We start from the raw sequence: 22665 nt of genomic DNA, 5'->3' as shown, positions 1-22665 counted from the left end.
ATGTTTAGATGATGATCTCTGGACAGGAAGTCCTGGAATCCAGCCAAGCATAATGGAAATGCCCTTTTCTCCGCAGCCTCATGTTAAATGCCAACCAAACCGAGCCTCTCAAATGCAAAACATCAGGGATCTTTGACAAGGATCAAAATTATTGGACACAGAAAGACAATGCAACATTTCACGGTCAGAAATCAATGTTTTACTCTATGTGACAAAAGCCAACATGAACCCAAGATTTACTGCGGTGAATCACGGAGGATTCTCCAGTTGACTGCAAGTTATTGCTTATCGATCTCCAAGACTGAAATATGAAGTTAATGAAGTTTTATGTCACTTGAGGGTCTTTTTTTTGGAGAAGCTTCTTTAGTGGAAGGAAAAAAGATGAACTTTGATCTGAACGAGGGTCGGAAATACAAACAGAGTGAGGTATTGACCGGAGCGAACCGCTCTGTCTAATAAATCTGCCTCGTTGGGTCATGAGCCGCGAAGGATCTGCCTGATATAAGATCTGCTTTTATCTCGCTGAGTCACAAGTTACTAAACTGAACTGAAGCCGCTCCAGCTGCCCGGTCTCTCCGCGGTAACGCCAACTGCGAGGAATGCAGCGGCAGCAGTGCCGACGCGAGCAACTCCTGCGACCGCTCTCTCTCTCTCATCGACAGCGAGCTCATTACCCACAAGCCTCTTGAGAAACCCGAGGGCGACTCGTCAGGGGGGTGGGTTAAAGGTCTGACCTGGACCGTCCCGGGTTTTGGAGGACCACCACGAGATCAGCAGCAGCGACGGTGCTGAAGCAAGGCATCTCCAGGCGGTTCTCGGGGGCGTCGCCCCCCCAACTCCAGATGCGGCACGGGGATCCTCCTCGCTTCGCGATGCGGAGTTCAGCGCCGGGTCCTCCTCAAGAGCTCCAACCTCATTAGCAATCTGCATCTCGGGAGATTTACCAACCGACACACTGACCGACAGCTGCTGCCGAGAACCGGCCAGCAGGCGAACAGAGCCCCTCGGCAATGGGGCACTTCCTAAAATCAGCCATTTACAAAGCGGAGATTTCTCCCGATACAGAGGCGGCATTATGCAGTGGAAGCGTGCGACATTCTTCCACTGCCAAAACCAGAAATAAATGGGCTCAGACTTTTCAGCTCGGCTTTGTAATGACTCAGCGTTGCTAATGTTGCTCTTCACACAGCTGCTGGCCTCATAAAGGACCACACATATGAAGAACTGGGGACATTTCAGCGGTTTCTTCCTGCCCGTCTTTTGACTCATGTGAATAGACACAAATGAGACCATGAGGAGAAGTGAATGCATCTTTTTTTTTTTTTTTTTTTTTTACGTCTTTGAAAATCGCTTCAATCAGATAGAAACTAACAGCTGATGGAGGCGCCATGTCAAATCAGGCTGCTATCAGGTTCAAGGTGCAGGAAGAGAGAGGAGGAGGAGGAGGAGGAGGCGGGGGGGTTAAAGAGAGAGAGAGAGAGAGAGAGAGATTCCCCCTCAACGTCTTTTTGCACGGGGAGCCAGTGAAGTCACCACAGCTGCTGCCGCTCTGCCATACATAGAGGCCGAGTGAAAGGTCGTCCCTCCAGCTGAGGGCCGTAAATTCAAGACGTAAAATGGGAAAGACGTACGCTCCGCTAAACAGGTGCAGAACCAGAATGAATGGTCACCCGTTTTATCCCCCCTCCCCCCCCCTCTGATGGAGCAAGGACAAAGAGGGGTGAGACAGGAACATTCAGACTTGAGAACTTACGACGCTCAAATGGCCTTAATTAAAACAACGAAACCTTCATGAAACCTCTGCAAATTTAGGATCTGAGGCAGGAACTTGGCCTGTACCGAGCCTTTTTGGAGCTATAAATTCTAGAAATGTAAGGGGGTAAAAAAAAAAAGGAATAAAACGCCCATATCTGAGCAGGAACAAGGTCAGGAGCGAAACCGAGTGAGGGATTTAGCTGTAAAGAAAGCCGATCTTGTTCATTTGCGGCACTTCCCAACTTCCCCGTGAAAAGAAGAAATGACACACGAGCAGCAGCCAAAGAATTTGAAACAATGCCCGTGGCTGTATATTTTGGTGGAGAACACAAGACATGAATGCTGTAAAGAAGCTCAGTCCGCTGCTGTAGATCTCCGAATCTGCTTTCTGAACCTCGGCGAGTTTCCATGCTGCTTGGCAGCTTGACCTTTACTCGTGCGCGTGCTGAGGTTTTCTTCTATTTCGTCCTTTGAAACATCCTCAAAGGGAGGAAAACTTCTTTGGATACACAGCGGATGCTCCTCTTAAAGGATCCACCAAGTGTGCGACTTTTGACATTTTTGTGACTTTAAAAACACCGAGCGACGTGGATTTCGTCAACTTGGATGCGTTCGCGTTTTATCGCGTTTGATCTCAAGTCTGCCTGTTTTCAGACTGCATGGGAATGATATCTCTTACAATGCTCGCAATTTAGCCAATATCGGGTCACCTCGAGTCAAGAAAAAGCCACATATGTACCAAATGTATCTGATACGTCCCAAATCTGTCAGAAACGGGCCGTATGTGAGGGATTTACACCAGAGTCAACAGGAGGGCAGGTTTCAGACTCAATGACAGACGTGTTGATCTACATCTGATTGATGTCTCAATAAACCACCATCTGGAATAAGAACACCTGTTCATATTTCTATATTTCAATTTAGAGGAAGGCAAAATAATCAGCTCAGTTTTATTCAGTAATATAAACCATCATGCGTTTCACTATCTGCAACAACAGCTAGTTAATTTGTCGTCGTGTGTGTGTATTTATTACCTCCGCCAAGGATGTTATGGAATCACGTCGGTTCGTTGGTTTGTTGGTTGGTTTGTTACCAAGATTACGGAAAAAGTTATCAACGGATTGAAATGAAACTTTGTGGAAAGGTGGGTCTTGGGCTAACTTAGAATCCATTAAATGTTGGTGATGATCCGGATCACTGCCTGGATCCAGGAATTTTTTAAAGGATTCTTTATCATTGAGCGATAGGGCAGTGTTTCACATAGTTGGGCAGGCCCGCCGACAGGGGGCCTGTGCGGCATGCGCACGCCACGCCACATGCATGATGTTATTTATGTGCTTCGACGTGCGCCTCGCCGGGCCAGTGTTGATTGTTGCTTGAGCGTTGCAGCATGTAGTGGGGTAAGAAACCTGGGAGTTGTGGGCGTTCAACGCTGTTAGCATTCGGCTAGCGGCGTTAGCATTCGGCTAGCGGTGCTAATGGCGGCCTGAACCCGTTTTGTTGCTGTTGCTCCGTGACTTACAACATTGGCAGTGACGTGGTGCATGGTGTCGATCTATTTTCAAGTGCTGCACTTCAAAGATGAGTTCCTATTCACTTTATGAGCACGTGAGGCTTTGTTTGAGAAGACTCATGGATGCAGGGCTCAAACTGCGCATGCCCAGTAGGCGCAAGGCATTCTGGGAAATGTAGTTTTTGATTGATTTCAGCCGTCTTTGTTATTTAGATAGATGTTGCAAGCTTTCTCTGCTTGAATAATGATTACATTCAAGTAATTGTATTGTGATGCTTTATTTTTTATTGTATTTCAGGTTTATGACCTGTGGTCATTTTGGTTGAATAAACAAAAACAAATGACAAACACGAGTCATAATATAGTGTGTATCCTGTTATATATGGTGTTCTTACTGTTGTTGGGCACTGATTTGACTTGTGGCGGAGGTCTGCGCTCTCTAGTTATCCTGAATAAAGTGGTGAGATGTGACCTGCTGTTGTTGCTCCTGGGCCTCATTGAGGAGCTTATCTGCTGCTTAAAAGTACAAATCCCACCTGTATCAAGAGACAGTAATTAACTTAAGACACCCTCATGAAGTGTTAATGATTGATATATTTAATTCACTTTTTGTTGCTTAGGTATAAAGGATCATCTGACTGGGAATAATTGTGTCAATGCCGACTCATCTGAAGCTGCAGGAAAAAAATATCCATCCTGGGTTGACGATTAAGAGATCATGGTGACGTGTAATGATGGAAACTCAATCTGAGGAGAAAAGAAAAGTGTTTTGTTCACAGTGGAATCACTTGCTCCACCTAACATGCATACCAGCAGAACTGAGGCCAAAGTAAAAAAAAAAAACAAACCTGATTCAGAAATGATCTAATGACCACTGAAAGTGCATTTAATGTTAAAGAGGCAAAGGTCATTTGGAAATGCTAAGAAAAGTTAATCATTCGAGGTTCTTCTGCGGAAACCCCCTCAGTCACCCTGACCTCTGACCAGCACAGACCTGTGCCGACGATGAGCATGGGAACGCATTTGATTAAATTCCTGCAAGGTGCTCTGAAGATACAGTATTAAAGAATGCGGACAGACACAACGCTGATACCAGATATAGTAACAGAAAAGGTTTTCATTCCCCGAGAAAATTCTGTAGCAAAGCAGATTCTCTGGAATGTCTGCAGTTTGAGTCTTTGCATGTTTTCACTGCGCGACTCCAACATTTTATCAAAAATACATAATAATGAGTATGAAAGGATAAGAATCTCTCAGTTCAGAGTAAATCTTGAGGGTCACTCAGAGGTCACATGGGGTCTTGGACTAACTTGATAAACCACGGGTGTTGTCCGCATTGTTCAGTGTTCGCCTGACTTCCTCTGGAAACGACGCCGTTTGAGGGAAGCCGTTATGGAAATAGTTGGAAACGTTATGATTGGTATGGAAAGCCGTCACGCTCGCCCACGGCCATATAAGACCGACTGTTCTCAATGACATTCGTGGAATTTCAGTCTGTTTATTTTTCTTTCATCTCCACATCCAGTCATTAAGAAGCGTCCCACACAAATCCAATAAAGGAACAAGCAGCCCTCACATTAGCTTTCTGAAGCATCCGTGTTGATTTCCTGCTCTAAGAATGACACCATTATCACACAGAAAATATATTTAATTTGGGTTTTTCCACTTCTTGGCAACAAATCCTTTTTTTTTCTCTCTTGGCAGAGAAAAAACTTATACCATGTTCATTAAAAATAAACTTCTTTTCACAAAGAAGCATTCAATTTTAGGAAATAACTCATTGCAGTTTTAGCTTCCTCTATTTTCCCCTTGACAGCTTTGACATTTCCCATGATGCCGCTGCATGTGGTTGACCCCACGGTGAACCGGGCGATGCTGCAGATAATGAAGATACACCGCGGATGATTTTTATTTTTTATTTTTTTGTAAATGTCACGATGAATTTCATGCAGTTTTTGTGGCCGGGGAGGGCGGCGGCTGAAGCCCCGTGCGTTCAGGAGGAAACGGCGAACGGCGACGAAACAGAAAGGCATGAAGTTCATGCCGGAGTGACACATGACGAATGAACTTCCAGAAGATGAAAGAGTTATTCACTTCCTAATAACACAAACAGCAGGCGCTCTGCGTATTTACACCCAACAGGCTAAAGGATAACGGATAAAAACGTGTGGAATAAAACAGAGGTTGACAAACTGCATGAAGGTGACGACTCCTCTGACGTACCTCTGCAGTTTTTCAGGGGTCGCGACCTCTGCGACGAGGTCGTCCAGACAGCGGATGCCAATAAAAGCCGTCTTTTCCCAGCAGCTCGCTCGTGCCTGAGACGACCCCTCCAGCTGCTGAGACGTGACCCTTCACCCCAGAGTCTGACCCCCCCGCCACCCCTTCCCAAGCTATACATCCCAGCAACGCCGGGTATTTTAGGTAACACGCCGATGGCTAACCTGGCTTGGCGGGACGGCGGCGCTTCAGAGCGGCGCTGCATTAATCAACAGCTCGAGCGACGTGTGAAACGGGAAGCTCCGTGTGGTCGAGCCGCCGTCCAGAGCCGCCATCTCGGTTAAAACTGCAGGTTCAGCTGTGGAGTTCCTTCACGGTCATTTAATTCAGTTCCTTTCACAGGAGGAATGCCGTCTCTGTCATTCATTCCTTCGGCCGCTTTTGAACTCTCCCCCCCCCCCCCCCCAACCTCCAAACAGGGAGGGCTAAATATTTACACGGCTGCCTCTTGCTTGTTTAATGTTAACGGCGAGCTCGCCGCTGCACGGTAAATGAATGAAACAGCCTGAGACAAAACACCCCCGGGGGCTGATGGGTCCCAGGCCGCTCCGCAGCGCCGCTCCCAACAGGTTCAACCTCCTTTTCAGGGCATGGGAGCCGGTGGGCCCCGGGGGTCTGCTCGGTCGGGGGGCTCGGCGGAGCAGCGCCGCCCTGCTGACACTGCCGTCTCTCTGAAAAGAGGCGATCTGTGCGTTCAGAGTTGGCTCGGGCCCAGAGAGATTAAACGGAGGTGGGCCGGATCGCCATGTGAGGGCATCGCGGACAAAGACGGGCCGCCGTCCGATCAGCTGCGAGCGACCGCACTATTTATTTCTCACAGACGGCGTGTTGAACTCCCGTCGCATCAACAGAGTGGAGAACACTTAAAGAGAAGCTATTTGAGATGCTGACCCGAGCTGAACCCGCTGGAGCCGCTCCACAACGTTCAGCAGGGGAAAAAAATCACAGCGCCGCGAGCGAACGGCTAATAAGTAACGACTACAAAGACCTGGACCGGCTCATCTGTCGGAGCGTGGAAGCCGACTGGACACCATTAGAAAAAAAAAAAGAAGGAGTGACCCTAAATTCCAGCAAGTCAGTGGAAGAGACGGGCGAAATGTTTCTGCTGAAAGGGGCAAATATTCAGCAGCCAATTAGCTTGAAAAACCCACATACGTCTCAGGTAGAGGCTATTTAAGGTCCCTGCGTGTTGGAATATATTCTCTGATGAGGATGTAAAGGACCGTTAGCTGCAGATGAAAGAAAACGCTTCTGTTCAGACTGGATCATAAAGTGATTGATGGACTGTCACCTTCAAGCTGAAGCTTTCAGAACAGCGTCTCGCGAGAAGAATCTTATTGCGATTGAAACATTTCAGGAATTCAGAAAAAAAAAAAAAAAAGAATGAATAACTTCCTAAAGGCTGACCCAGGGGAACCAGCCCTGACGGCAGAATTGACCACTTGCGTCTTCTAAATCCATAATCGGTTTACGTTGAGAGATCCGGCGAATTCTCCACCAGTGAAGCGTGCGTTTTACTCGCCAGTGAGTTGTAAAACTGCCAGAGAGGAGCAGCAGTTTAACCTCCAGGGAGGATAATCAGAGGAAGGAAGCTATTACCGACTGTGATCACGGAACAAATGTCAGCTGTTGGCGTTTCGCTCAATCTGTCACAACTCAGACATGACGGCCTGCTCCAGGACATCAAAAAGATGCTTTTCTCACATCCATACAGCGAACACGACGGCTTATACAGCATCGCGCCATCACCGTGTAGCGTCAGAGCGAAAACCAGACAATATCACGCTGGAGGTCAGCCGTCTAATCGCTGGTGAATCAGCAGCAACAGAAAAAAGTCCCGTCCTGCTTCTCCCCGATAGTGAAAAGAACAACAGCCATCAGCAGGAAGAGGAAACAATGTCCAATGTCACAACAGAGGAGACGGCAGGATGGGGCTCGCTCAATCCTCCAAATCCGAGTGTGAAACAAAAGATCCGATTTGTGCGTTCGTAACAATTGACGGGGAGGGTTTCTTTTTTTTTTTTCGATTCCAAGAAGCACAATTTTCTCCTGAATCTCAGACAAGCGCTGCCAATCTGCTGTGTGAATGAGAGGCTCACGAGACATGGCAGCACGCAGGCACTTCTGGGAACGGGCTTTTTTTTTCTTTTTTTTTTTTCAGTCTGGTGCTGCATTTGTCTCATTTGGCAAAATCTGATGATGAGATTCACAAGTACAAGTGCATCATTTTTATTCAGATGCAGAGAAAAAGAAGCCTGGCTCGCAGAAACACTGAAGGCACTACAGAAAACATTTTCACATTAGCAGAAAATATTACCTACACTGGGTTTGGAATTAAGATGATCAGTTTTAAGAAGTCCTTGGTAAATTGAAAATGTCAGGATTTTTTGTGGCATTTCTTTGTTTTACATGGAAATAACCAAAACTTTTTTATATTTGATGAGTAGTTTTGATATATAATGGGTAAGAGTACTTAAATCGAATATATTTTAACAGTTTTCTGCATTAATTGGCTATTAAATGGCATTATAAATCACTTGTTTTACTGTGAAGCTTCTTGTCCTGTCAGTAGTCGTGGGTTTTGGGATTTCGAGCTTGTTTGCCGATTTGGGTTTGCTCTCAACTCCACAGTTTGTCTCACAGGTTTTTGATGCATTTGCAATATTGGTCCCACATGGACACATACCAGAGACAGAGGAGGGTTTCCCAACATGCACCTTGCATCCGACTGGCTCCGATTTGAGTTAGCGAATCAGAGTAAACCGTTTTAGGAGGAGGAGAGTGTTTTCTTTCATTGTTTTAATGAGAAATGTCACAGCCAAATTGGGCAAATACTGAAAAACATTTCTCTGAGATTTTGTTGACTTTTGAATTCAACCTTAACATCTTTTTATTTCATAGCTGTACAATCATCAATTCAGCTTTGGTGAAGTTTTTCTTAGTAAATGTGATTTATAAATCCAATCATATCATTCAATGTAAAATTGGAGGTCAGTGATTACTGCGACTCTCGAAACATTGAAACTCTGAACGTATGACTTGTGAGATGCAGTTTCACTCACTGCGCCCTGACTGACTGAAACGAAAGCTCAACTTCATGACTGAAAACACTCATTTCCCATTTATGCAACCAAACAAACTCTGGTTTTAAAGCTTAGTTTCTAGTTAGTTTTATCCAAACCCCGATGGCTGTCAAATACAGCTTTAATAGAAGAGCAAAGAATCAACTTTTTTTTTATTATTATTATGTTGCTCGATAGAGACAGCAAAATCCATTTACGTTTAGAAATGGTGACAAAAAGCTGCAGTGCAGCAGCAAAGTGAAACTCTAACAAGTGTCAGTTGAAAGCTGCTGTTTAGCAGCGGCAGCACTGTAACGGCGCGTGGCGAGCAGCAGCAGGGCGGGAGGGGAGAGCGAAGAGGGAAACCTCCGACAGGGGAAACCGGAGTAATGAGCCGCTACTTTTGGAGAATCCGCTAACTTCGAGAAGGCGGACGGCGCTTCAGAGGTCACCTGAAGGTCAGGTGGCTCCGTGCAGGAACTTGTCCCCTGATTAAGATGGAGGATGCTGAGCGCAGAAGGCAGGAGAGGTGCAAACGAGCCAGGGGACCCAGGGGGCCCATCTGTCGTGGGCAAATAAACGGGGGCTTCGGAGAATGAGAAAACGGCGCTGCCTGTCCCTCTCGGAGGCTCGGCAGACAGCTCCATTAATCAGGACCGGGATGAGCCTGCTGGGCTCACGGCGACAAGCCGGCAGCGGCACCACGGCTGCTCCCTGCTCCTCACACCCACTCTCCATCAGAGGCGGGAGCCGTCAGCTGGCCGCGGCCTCACTATCACTGTTTTCACAACTGTCCTCCAAGAATAACTGAAAAAGTGACGCAGGAGGGGCAGAATAATTTACGGAGCGTCAGCATCCCCACCGATACGCAAACATTGTTTTAGGAGAAGCTCTGGCGTCAGGATGATTTTATGAGAACGCAGACAGAAGGGGATGACGGTGAAACAGGAGATCCAAACACGATGACTTTAACGTTTCTAATGGTCGTTGATTATTATCAACTCCAACTCCTGCCTGCTGTCTTATGACTGATATAAGTGAGCTTATAACAGCATCAATGCAACTTTCCCTGAGTGCTGCTGCTGCATCAAACTGTCACAAAAGCAGCCTGTTGACAGTCGAGCACAAGTGCTGGTGTGTGCACGTCTCACGTGCGTGTGTGCACGTAGACGGCAGGGGGAAGTGAGGGAGAGGGGCTTTGTAAAGGGGCTTCTGTCAGTCGCTCCCAAAGCTACAGCAGTGCGTCACGAATTTTACTCACATTTTTGTATCCGAGTCAAACAACTACTGGAATATGACTGAACTGAATTCAAATATATACACATGCACTACTGACTGATAAAGAACGACAGCACTGCATGAAATTCGACCAAGTCACTATTTACATTCAGTCCACCGCAGCTCATTTCCCAGGTCAAATATTTTAGGACGTCAAGTCTTCTGTTTCCATTCAAACACTGAGATCGATTTCCTCTACTATGTGAAAACACTTTGAGATCATTAGCCAAAACGCTTCATTTGCATTGCGTCCCCCCCCGGCACTCGAAACGTTCACACTTTTGTAACCGTGAGCTATTCTGAGCGCCAACGCGGCCTTAGCCCCGCTTGGCGAGCACGTCTCCTGCTTCCCCAGCAGTAAGATAAGACGCGTCCCTTCATCCCCGCCTCAGACGCAGAGAGAGAGAGAGAGAGAGAGAGAGGGGGGGGGTTGCTGAGAGGGGTGAGAGGGTGCAAGCAGAGATAGTGGAAAGATGGAGGAGCACTTTAATAGTATGATTCAGCAGAGGTATCAATTCCCACAGATGGCAGGCCGGCTCCTATTGACTTACATAGGAGGAGAGTAAAGAGGCAATCAAAACCACCCCAGGGACGGACAGTCAGCACATCAAAAGGGAGCCGGATCGACGCGCCCGAGGCCCGCTCATCAGGCCCGAGTGGGAGAGAATGGAGGCTGCGAGCGTAAAGCGAATGTGTTTGGAAATAACCGCAAAAAATCAAATCATCCCCGGCTGAAGAGGCGGCACACAACCGAATCCTTTAAGATGTCACTGTAAACACCGACATCTATCGTCCCCCCGCCCACGTCTCGCCGGATCGCTCCTGTCACCGGCGGAGACGCCGCTCTCGAAGGACGGACTCGAATTTAACAACTACCTTCTTTCAACCCTTCACCGCCCGCGTCTGCTCATCCAGACAGACAACTGGAAATCCTGAGCGACAACCCAAGGCTGCGCGAGGAGCGGCGGCGTTTCACTGAAGACCAGGTGTCAGAGGACGTCCCCGTGACATGGAAGTACTGCACGGCTGCCACAGACGTGCCTCTGGTGGTTTGTTTTGGAGGCTGGCAGCTTTCGCGACCCGGCTCGCCGGGGGCCGCTTCTAAATAACACAATGACGGGAGAAGACGGGAGGAAAGGTGAGAGATCGCCCCACCCGGAGATGAAACGACCCGACGCTGATCCCGCCTCCTCGCTGAAAACGGAAACAAGGCGTGACGGCTCACAAGCCGGCGTCGCACCAGGAGTAAAACTACATTAACCTTCTGCGGCGGCTTTTAATCAGTCTAATGAGAGACGCCAGACAGACAGCAGCCTGACCTCCAACCCCCGACGAGCGAGTGATGGAGAGAGTTGGCACTGACAAGACACGATTAATATTTCAGTTATGGTGCTTTAATGATCATTAAACTGCACCGTGAACTCAGCTGGAACCATCTGATCCAGTGTTGTACCGCCCGCTTCCCTTCGTAATAAACACAGATGAATACAAATGACGGGGGAGCGTTGGGCTGGATGTAATCTGACCACCAAAGGAAATGAAACACTTCTAATTCAGCACAAAGGAGTCGGCGAGTTCTTCGAGTGTCAGCTGGCTCAGAACTAATCATTCGTATTTGTCATTTTATCTTCTAGTACAGGGGGAAAGCAGAAATTAGTGGGGCGTGGTTATGCATGTGGATAGAACTTTGATAGATTGCGTTTGTCCATCTTTTGACGGACTAAATGAACATGTTCACTTCTGCATCTTTGCATTTGGTAAAGCGTTGAAAACACAACAAATGCAGATGAAGGCAAACGGCACATCCAGAACTTTTATGACATTTATCATGGGACAACACTTTTCTAATGTTTGCGACAACTACAACAGCTCTGGGGGATATTCTGGAGGGGTTCTTTTACTGGGTTTTACACGAGCTGAAGGACTGTGAATAAAGATAAGTTACACGCAACTGTCCGGCCACCTGTCACATCCTGTGTTTGGCTCATTAAGATGTCTTTGGTCAACGCTTCCTACATGCTTCAATCAAATTACAGCACAGTGTGTTTGCTTTGCTTATCAGGTGCCCAGCAGGGCTCACACTTCCACGGAGGAACTCTTCACACTAATCTACTGCAGACTCGGTTTTAATTAAACCAAGCCCGATCTGTAAGCGGCCAGACCAACGCAATGCCTCCTGGTGCTTCGCTTCAGAGGTCTGGCTGGATGAATAACACATCTAGGAGAGCTCAAACTGATAAATGTAATTTTATTTGCCACTGCTTTCTCTAATAATAATAATAATTTGGAAGCACCTGGAGCAAGCCAGTTTGAATAAAAGCCACCAGCTTTCCAGATTATTTGTGTGCGGACGTGCCAATATTGGGAACACACGTCAGATTAGTCACGGTGTTTGTCGTCACGGCGCTACACCGTTCTGTGCTGTGGGTAAACAAAAGGTGTCGGTCCGTCTAACGCTCCTCCTCTGCTCTGTCAGCTCAACAAAGGCATTTTAAAAACGGGCTTATTAAACATGTGGGCATGGTTCCTTTCAAACCAGAGTCCCTCCACTTGCACAATGGCAGGACACATAAACACAGTATGTAGGTCAGTCAGTTTGTGTCTATTGTCTCACTTCATGCCTGAAGTGAGCTGACAGCGAAATCAAACACGTTGTTTGCCCAGCGTGACTCATCCTTCACGTAGAACCTGGAAACTGGAGCAAGGTTCGCCCCCTCCGCCTCGACGCGGCCCTCCCGAGCCGCCGCTTGTGTCAATTTTTACCGAATGCCGCCGGAGACTGTGCCGTCCTGACGGTCTGACGGCAGCTGGGGATCACATTTCCTTTCTCCTGTGACGAGAGGTTAACCCAGACCTCCCGGGTGTGTTTATAGCAGTGTGTCAGTCAGTGGCACAAACGGCGCTCGGCTACTTGTAGGCGCGCAAAGTGAGGCGGAAAAGATGGGAGGAAATCCATCCAGTGATTTCACACACCCCATTTGCTATTTTCCATTTGATGTAAGGCTACAGCTGTAAAGAAGATCGGCTGTCCTGTGGGTTCTGTGTGACAAGGGTTGAGTGGAGATTCTAAGACGAATATGTTGAACGGAGGCATCCAGCGTGGAAAAATGATTTCACCTGCTTTGAAAAGCCTTTAAGAAGGAAGCTGAGGGAGTTCAAGAGGTTAAGACCTGCTGAAAAATACGCACATACACACATCAAATGCAGCAAAATGTGCTTTTTGCTGCTCTGTTCTGTCTGTCTCCATCGTCGTCATTTTGCCGAGGAACAGAACGCCGAAATGTGAACTCAGGTCCGTCTGAAATGGGCTCAATTAGAGCGGCGTCATCTGCAAACATCAGGATCCGAACTACCTACATTCTCACAGCTCTTATCTTCTATCGAGGAGCTCGGACTTCAGACATCTTAGAAGACATTTTAGTAACTTTCCACATCAAATTCCATATTTTTTATCTTCCTGTCAAGTTCTGGGCGTCTTCACCTGCAACCTTTCAACTCTGCATCAAACACAAAAGCATGAGCAGCTCAACGTATGTCTCCTCTGGACGTCTGCAGCGCAGCTTTCCAAAAAGGGCTTGAACTCAGTTGTGTAACAGACACACACTCACACACACATCCCACCTTGCTATTGCAGAGAGCAATTTCATCTGGAACACACCCTCCACTGAAGCATTGCTACCATCTCTTGTATTGTGTATCACCACACTAAAACACTCAGGAAGTTTTTAAACGGCTTCATTCTTATCTATGTATTAATGTCATCCATTGGTATTTTTCCTGTGGTTATACGCTTAAATGTTATATATATATATGGCTTTATTTTAAGCCACATCCCTGAAATACTGAAGAAATCTTGCAATTAAAGAAAAAAAGTGATTCTGAGTTGTTGAAAGCTGCGGTCTTCGTTCCGTGACCTGATCACAACACTTGCTGTTGCTTTCTGGCCGAGCGCCTCTCAGATCAGGGGAAAGGGGTTTCAGATATGCTGCTCCAGGCTGGTCTCTTCACATGTTTTAGAAAGCATTAGAGGAAGACGTCTGGATGCTGTGACTGATGGCCTTATGTCCGCAACATGCGAACATGTGTTTGAAAACGGTATGTGTATATGTCTGTGACTTCGGCTGGAATGTGCTGCTGCTGCTGATATTCACCAGGACAGTACTGGAAAAGCAACGGCTTTCAGCTTTTACTGCCTAAATAAAGGTTGAACACTATAAAATGAAGAAATACGTAGATGGTCAAGCATCATCTAATTACTTGACACATTATATCCGAGGTGTAAAATCATTTTTAGACACCTTTTTTTTCATATTTCTCCTCTTGGCTCTGGAGATGATAAGCAGTGTTTGGTCTGCAGTGACAACGGGGGTCATAAACACCAGGGAAACCCCATCAGCACGGCGTTTCAGGGTTTGGGAACAGATAACGTCTGATCTGGCGGCTTCCCGGGGGTCCTGCCTGCTCAGCGGCCCGTTAACATGCCTCTCAGCCTGGGGAGGGGAGCTGAGGCTCGTGGCTCCTGCGTGGCCGACTCCCTGCTGGGGAGGATGGCTGGAGTCAAGAGCTTTGTCTTTCAAATCAGAAAGTATGAATTATTCAGGCTGTTAAGCCAGGGGTCATCAGAGGACAGAGGAGAAAAGTCAAGGGGTTTTACAGTGGAAGAGGAGCTGGAAATTAACAACATAGTGATCTAAAAGTACATGTAATTCATGTATTTATAGAATTAATATAGAGATACATTTGTGAAACTGGACAGTTTCTCCTTTTTTTATAGCAGTATGTTCAAAGAGATCTCTTGTTTAGATCTCAAGACTACTTAATTAATTGTATTACAGTCTGAGTAATGGAAGAAACAAGATTAAACTAACTATTGACTGTCGGTGGGAACAAAAATACTTTATTAAAAAAAGCCCGTCAGCTTCAAAACAAACCAGTTCCCACTGCAGACCTCTTGCTGACCTGAGCCGTGACAACCCGAGGCGACGTCTGTGTGTGCATCTGTCTGACGGCGGGCGTGAGATCTGTGTGCGTCTCGCTCCGCAGCCGAACGCGACGCGATATCAGCCTTTTGCCCCGTCGACTCAAAACAAAATCACAGCGCCACACGTCGATCGTCGATCGCTGGGGTTTGAAACTGATGGCACCGAACAGAAACCGTCAAGACGGTCGGAAAGTTTGGTGGGGGGGGGGGTGCACTCGGTCGTGGTCGGACACTCAGAGAAGGTCAGACGACATCAGTTTCTTTCGTTGTTGATGAAGCGCTTCATCAGCGTGACTGATTGAAATACGGCGCCTAATTCCTGCAGAGGGAGGTGCACTGATTGGGGAGTCCTTGGGCAATCTTCTGAGGATAAATCCTCCCCAACACATCCAGCATTTGACTGATTCACACACTGTGTGGGTGGAACTTCAAACACAACGTGAGAAACTTCAGAAAGTTCGCTCCCATAATGAAAAGTTGAGGCGGCGTTCCAATGTCACATGTGTTTTAGTATGCAGGACGCAGCTCCGCAGCGAGCCTCATCATTTAAAACTCCGGCACCGAGAGGGCCGAGCTGAAGGTGCAATTAACCGAGCATTTAATGCAGTTTGGCCTTTGACAGCAGGGCGTGTTGAGTTAGTGCACAATCTATCAGAAAATAGAGACATTTTCTGAAGCACAATATGTCATTTTCGCTTGCTGGTCTCGCCTATTTTCGTTTTGCATCACATTACATCTTCGAATGCCGCCCTCGTCGTCCTGCTGTCCTGAGCTCTTTAACACTCCGGCTCTGGTGAGAGTATTAGCACTAATGCAAAACAGCCAATTTCCGTAGCAAAACACAGACAGTACTGCTCTGCTACAGTTTGAGCCCATGTCCTCCACATGTGAGAAAAGGCTGATGGGTATTCATCAGCAGCTCATTTCCATCTGAATGCCAGCTGACCTGTAGCTTGAAAAGCTCCACTCTGACAAATGAAGACTTTTAAGGCGAGGGTGAACTCTACGAGACCTTGGCCAACTTGGGCTTTATTGTATATTTTCTTGATCACATATGTATATTTCACAAGCACACTAAATTACATCACTGACTAGAGGGACCCATTCAGTTACAAAACAGCATGAAATTGTTCCTGGAACTCAACTTTTTTCCAAACGTATATTTTTTCCCCCCTAAATGATCCATATTGGTTGAATGTGAGAGACAGTTCAGTCACACTTTTAGAAAATAATAAATCCAATACCCACAGTGGAGCTATTAAAGCAAGACTAAACCAAAACCGATGAGGTAAACTATTAATTTAAAGTAAAACTACAACATTTTTCTTGTATGAATTGTGATCAGTGCGTTTCTGTACTTTAGAAAACTGTTGATTAGTTGTCCACTGTAAGGGAATACAACCACATGAACACAACAGCCATCCAACGCATTTTGTTTACAACAACAATAGACTTGATGCCAAAAAAGCATGCTGTGGATGATGGCTGAAATCTACTCAGCTGATGTTAAAAGCTAAATTTAGAGCAAAGAAACAACGAAACGACTGATCCATTGGTAACCCACTGGACACAACCTTCTGGGTACAATCACACTGCAGTATCAGTTCCTTGAGGAGTGTGAATGTGTCTCGTGTATTTGTAACGTCTTTCTAAGCACTTTCATATGGTTAAAAGTTTCACACAGTGAAAGCAAGACGCTGGTGGTCCGACGCAGGTAACCGCCGCCAATAAAAGCCCCGAAACAAAGAATGCAAATGAGTGAAGTCATTCCATAATAAACGCCTTCAAAGAAGAAGAAGAAAAAAAAAACAACACTCAAACTCAAGTCTGCAGGACTATCAGCTGCTTTAATTTATCCAGCTTCCAAGTCTGAAAAACAAAGATTACATAAGAGCAGACCTCCATGTATTACCGGGCCTCTAAGTATGTGTGCAGCCCTTGCTTGTGGCGAGGCGGCAGAGCTTGGCTGGAAATCGCAGAGGTTCTCTGAGCTCCCCTCCGACATACGTAACACTGACTCCAGTGAGGAGCACAAGGTCTCAGTGTATCGGGGCGGCCAGCGGTGACGTAATCCCCAGCAAGCGCAACGAAAATAAAAATTCCTCCGCTAACTCGAGGAAAAGAAAATATCTCTGGATCTGGCTTCGCTGAGACTCCATCTGCATGATATTTCCAAGCAGCCGGGAACACATGGACGCCGTTCAAGAGTTCAACTCTCTCAACTCCGCTCTTTTTCTGGTACTTCAAAAAAAGGGAAATGCTTGGAGAGCAGCCTGGCTCAAGGACTGAAACAATTAGTCAATAAGATTCAGAACTGATTTACTGAGCAAATCAAGAAATGTCTTTTGTCAGCGACTTGAAATAAAACTAAAACTTTAAATCAAAGCCTTTCAAACATGGACAGTTTATTAGATAATCCAAACTTCATGGGGTATTTCCTTACAGTTTTGTTGTATTCTACTGTATGAATGACTGGCTGAATTGCAGTTTCAGGGAAAAGCAGAGTTGAGTTGTCTCGTATTGAGCATTGGTGTTACACCTGAATGACTGAGCCAAGCCTCATTTTGTCTTCGAACAATGGTTTTCAAAGTGCGGGGCGGGCCCTCCCCCGGGGGCCACAGCAGCAGGAAGTATCAGGGATCGATGGAGGTGGTCTTTTCTCAGCATGCTTCTCATCTTTATGAGAAATAAGATTAAAAAAAAAAACAAAAAAAAAACAACTCCTTGGCAGAGAAGGAAAAGCTGAAGGCTGTAATGTGGTTCAACCTCTTCAATAAAAGCTAATTTAACAAATCTGTAGCTGATGTATCACAAATCAAAAAGGTTGAATTTAGAGGGGGGTTTTTTTCTAATAAAAGTAAAACTGAAAAAATAAGCACAGAAATAACCACTCTGAGTGTTTTACCCTAAAAATACCTAAAAACAGACTCCTGCGTATTGATCCCTGCAGTAGAAACCTGCTTTTCTTGAAGTTACATCATGGCTCCTCCTCTGGAAGGGGATTAGGAGGCTCACTCCAGCAGGGTGGATGCATGTTGTCATGGAGCCTTGAACCCAGGTCACAGCACACTTTCCCTGCTCCCCTTGCACTGCCCTGCCCATCTAGACCCCCCCCCCCCCCCCATTGAATCCACACTAATCCCATCTTTTGTGGTCCTCCCATGTGTCAGCACCCAGCATGCCTCAGACACTCTGCTCCACCGTCTTCACCTGCTTTTATTTGCTGTCACAAATACATACATATAATGCCAGTTTACTGCAAATAAACCAGTTTCACGAAGCACAACTACAAATCCAGGATCTCTGTGCAGAACCTGATGCTGGTGCAGGTGCCCTTTGTTATCCTGTGATCACAACAACTGTGCCACTACACTGACAGCACGGATAAAGCCATGCTTGGAGCAGCTTTTGTCTTGCTCAGGGGGAGAATTAAAAAGCTTATACATGCAAAATATTATAATCAACAAGCAAAATGCAAGAAAAGCATGTGGTCCGTGCGATCAGCTGGGGAAAAAAAAAACATGAAACTATAAACGGACCACGTGCTAGAAAACATCCCCACGCTCCAAACTCTGCAGCAGCACCAGGAGTTGGAGACAAAAGAGAAGCCAGACAAGAGAAGAAGACACTTGTCTTCAGAACAATGCTGACCCGCGGGTTGTGGTCAGATTCACACCAAACAGAATCACCTGCACGACCGATCTCATCCCCACAGCTACACGGCTTCTTATTTAGATTTCATTTGCATAATTGGAGATAAAGAGACTTTCCCAGGAGCTTCCCAGCCTCCCTCAATCTGTCCTTTAGCAGAAAGATCTCCTACCTGCGCTGCGCGGCGTCCCCGCCGCCGCCGCCGCCGCCGCCGCTTCCAGCTTTTTATTCCGTTTCGGTGATGGTCAGACGTCTCGCGGACTGAAATCTCCACCTCACTTCCATGTGCTCGCGACTGGGACCACGCGCTCAGGGGAGCGCTCGGAATACGGCGCGTGACGTCACCGGCAGACCGGCAAACAAGTGAAAAAAAAATCAATGGAAAAGAGAGGAAAAAACCGCGGAAACGCGAATTAAACTCAACGAATGCCACACGAAGAGCTTTTATTATGCAGCTTTTATTTATTTCTTGATAATTTATTATTTATTTTTATGACTTTTTCTCATTAGCTTTGTCATTTTGCCCAGTTCTTTATTAACTACAAACCTGTGTGTTTCATTCGGTTTTGTCATAGAAATGAAAATCCTTTGGTCAACAACGCGTTGAAACCGTGCAGATGTTCTGCAGAGGCACATTTGATGACTTCCAACGCAGCTGTGAGTCAAGTGTTCAGTTGACCTGTCAAATTATATGCTTATTTCAGAATTATATTTGAGCAGAATAGATCTAGTTTTTATATTTTTCAACTCACACGCATTCACAAGGATAGAGATCATCAATACAGCTTCTAAATCTGTTTTATTCAATTCAGGGATGCAGAAATCTAGAGCTGATCCCAGACAATATGGAGCAAAGGCTTTATACACCCTGGATATGATGCAGGCTCATCATTTTGTCACCTGCAGGTTGTTTAGGGTCATGATCAGGTCACAAATGCATGTCAGTTTTTGGACTGTGAGAAAATGTAAACTCCACAAGCTAGAGAGCTTGCCTCCACAACTTTGTTATGGATGCAAGAATGCAAAGCAGCACACCATGAATGGAGGAAAACCCTCAGTGATTGGCTGGTCAATGTTGAGACTGCAAATTATGTTTGACAATGTGAAATCATCTCACAGGGCTCTTTTGTGATTTCTGTGCATGAAGATGGACTGCCATGTCTAATATTGTACCATTTTAATGCCATGGTGCACTCACCGTGTCTTATCAAACCTGCAAATGAAACTATTTCAACCTAACTTCTCTTTCACCGGTCAGAGGACACAGAACTTCCTTCTTATCTCTGGATGACTCATATTGTGAGTCTCTGTAGTTTCAGCTCTGCATTATTGAGGGGTTGTCCGTCTCTCCCTCCATTACTTGAGCATGTCTGGTTCTGAGTGAGGCTGTGATGAGATGCTTTTCATTGTAAGAACAAGGACACAGGTTCAAGAAGAAACATTTCTTTTATATTTCAAAAGGAATCTAGGAACATAAGAAAAAACCCAAACACCAGGTCTGAACATCCAGACAATTGAGATCCAAAAATACACTCTTAAGAAATATTAATTATATACAAAACATAAAAATTTATATTTTAGTGTGGGCATTTAACAAGAACAGCCCTATTTTTTAACATTTTATTAATAAAAATAAACTTTTAAATATTTCACCCACCCATAACTTCAGCTGAGGCAGTTTCAACATTGAAATCAAACACGATTCCAAACAACTTAATCCTTTTTGCATTTGCATGCAACAACAATAACTGTACACCCAAAGCCTTGAACTTGCATAAAAAAAAGGCCAAAAACAAGAAAGTCTGTGTCAAACTCTAAGCACGAGCACTCTGTAGCTGTGCCAGTCTGTGCTTTAGAAGTTCACTCCTCCGCCGCAGCTGCTCCTTGACCGAGAGGAGTCTCTGTTCGTCCGTCTGCATACTGTAAATGCACTCTGTAGCCTTCTTCAGGATCACCACCTTGGCCGCCTTCTCGTTGTTGGCCACCTCGGGGATCTCGTCTCGCAACGCGAAGAAGCTCAACTTGAGCTCGTTCCTCCTCTGGCGCTCCAGCACGTTATGAGTCCTCCTCTTGTCGTAGTCCTCCGTGTCGGACGTCCGGGGGCTTGACCGCGGGCTCGAACACTTGCGGTTGCTGCTGATCTGCTTGAGGACCCTGCTGTGGCCGCTCCCGCCGCCGCCGCTGCCTCCACTGCTGCTGCTCTCCAGCTTCAGCCTCTTGACAGCCGGCTGCTCGTGCCTCATGGATGGATGAGCGGCGTAATTGTGCTGGTGGGTGGAGACGTGGCACCTCTTCAGCACGAGCGGGCTGGGATGCCGGGTCTCCAGCGGGCTGGGGTCACACCGCTTCACCGCCTGCCTCTTCTCTACCGTCACCACATCAATCTCCTCCTCCTCCTCCTCCTCCTCCTCCTCCTGGTCGTCCTCCACCTCATCATCCTCATCCTCCTCCTCGTCTCCATCTTCATCTTCTGAAACACAAACAAAATCATCATTCACATTCTGTCTGCCATCATCACAGGGAGGGGTTTCAGGCTCTCCAGCATCAGCTGCGGTCATGCCCTCCAGCTCCTCTGACAGCAGCGTGACATGAACTGGGCGGATCTGGCAGCACGCTTCTGCCTCCTGCCACCAAATCTGACCAAATCTGACCGCAAGCACTAAATCAAGACGCCCTCCGCATGCACGCTCAGCAGACGGGCGTGTCTGCAGGACGGGAGCATCTCACCTGAGTCGCTGCAGCTGCTGCTGCTGCTGCCGCTGTTGGGCGGCGTGTCCAGCCCCAGGTCCTTGCTGGGCACGGTGCCCGCGCCCTGCTTGGGCGTCTCGGCGACGGGGTAGGGGAAAACCACCGACGGGTCGATGCACTCGGACGCGGACGTGTTGAGGTCCTGCAGGTAGCTGCTGTTCAGCCTCCAGGCGGCCGCGCCGGCGGGCTCCGCGCCGCCGCCCCCGGCCGCCACCGGCGACTCCTTCCGGGCGGCGTGCAGCGAGGCGAGCCGCTCGGACACCACCTTCTCCAGCTTGGCGGCCGCGGAGAAGCCGCTCCACATGCAGTCCTGGATGATGATGGACTTGAGGAAGGTCTGGGAGTAGTCCGCGTCGCAGATGATGCTCTGGTTGACGGCGTCGTCGCCCAGGAACTCCGTGACCATCTCCAGCTGGTCTGCGGTGGAGGGGAAGATGCTGGACAGCGACGGTCTGCGGCTCGGCGAGAGGGGAGGGGTCGGCAGCAGTTCGAATTTCTTCCAGATGTCTTCACTCGGCGCCGGAGGCTGGAGCTGCTGCGGGTAGAAATCCTCCTCCTCGTTGTCGAAGTAAAAATACGGCTGCAGAGAGTCGTAGTCGTAGTCATAGTTCTTACTCGCCAAACTTGAATTCAGCGGCATGATGTCTCCGTCCTTGTCCCTCACTACCGTCAAGCTGAGAGGAAAAAAAAAAAAGGGGGGAAAAACCGGGATGAGCATCAAAGTAAGAGAGCAGCTGCTGCTTGGCGCCGATCCTGCATGCAACATTTGTAAGCATCATCACATGGTCACTCCAAAACACGGAGCTCTGCACGCCGTGCATGCATGCACCGGTGCAGCTGCAGAGCGTGCATCCCGCAGACACGAGGGCTGGGAAAAACTCTGGCTTCACTACTTAACTGTTAGAGAGGATAAACGGCTATTTTAAAGCCTAAACTGCAATAAGAAGCTGCAAAACCCACTCCCCCGTCTTACCTTTTTTAGATTTTAATCTGCAGGCGAAAGAAACGGGGACGCCGTGGACCCAAGAGGCGCAAAAAAAAAAAAAAAAAAAAAAAAAGCAGTAAAGTTATTCCAGAGCGGCAGTAACATTAAATCCTTCCACGGAGGCGTCGCGGCTCGGTTTCAGCCTGTGTGTGAGGCGAGCATGCATGCAGAGAGTGTGTAGAAGCTGCAGGCACGACGCGCTCCCGGTCATCAGCGGCGTGAGAATCACAGCTGAGCTACACAAGTCTGCAATAAAACCCTCTGCCGCATCGCTCCGCATCTCCTGTGTTCCTCCGCGTTTTCCTCCCGCGAAACAGTCACCGGTGTATCACCGGCATTGAAAAAAAAAAAGGGGGCGGCTCAACTAAAAATGAATTTCCTTACGTGTCGCCGGGAAACGCAGTTATGCTGT

General features: G+C 47.2%; 1 protein-coding gene across 2 annotated transcripts; it reads right to left on the bottom strand.

Annotated features, from left to right (window-relative positions):
* Window positions 1–19911: 19911 nt before the first annotated feature.
* Window positions 19912–22454, bottom strand: myca (MYC proto-oncogene, bHLH transcription factor a). Of its 2 annotated transcripts, none has more exons than XM_030099950.1 (3): window positions 22242–22454; window positions 21248–21942; window positions 19912–20990 (listed from the first exon to the last, which is right to left on the bottom strand). In XM_030099950.1, the coding sequence occupies exons 2-3, from the start codon at window positions 21906–21908 to the stop codon at window positions 20335–20337; spliced, it is 1317 nt and encodes a 438-aa protein (XP_029955810.1). In that variant the 5' UTR covers window positions 21909–21942; window positions 22242–22454; the 3' UTR covers window positions 19912–20334. The 2 variants fall into 2 exon arrangements, with proteins under 2 accessions (XP_029955810.1, XP_029955811.1); XM_030099951.1 differs by having other exon boundaries at window positions 19912–20987.
* Window positions 22455–22665: the final 211 nt, after the last annotated feature.

This window comes from Salarias fasciatus, chromosome 9 (assembly GCF_902148845.1).
Source record: "Salarias fasciatus chromosome 9, fSalaFa1.1, whole genome shotgun sequence".
In the NCBI taxonomy this organism is placed as follows: Eukaryota; Metazoa; Chordata; class Actinopteri; order Blenniiformes; family Blenniidae; genus Salarias; species Salarias fasciatus.
Note: the sequence above shows the minus strand (reverse complement) of the source record. Positions and strands in the feature narration are given on the sequence as shown.

Excerpts from the sequence above, each read along its gene's own strand:
- myca (XM_030099950.1), bottom strand. The coding sequence starts at position 21,908 with ATGCCGCTGAATTCAAGTTTGGCGAGTAAGAACTATGACTACGACTAC. Across the intron at positions 20,991-21,247 it reads CAGCAGCTGCAGCGACTCAG|AAGATGAAGATGGAGACGAG; the intron begins GTGAGATGCTCC and ends TTTGTGTTTCAG.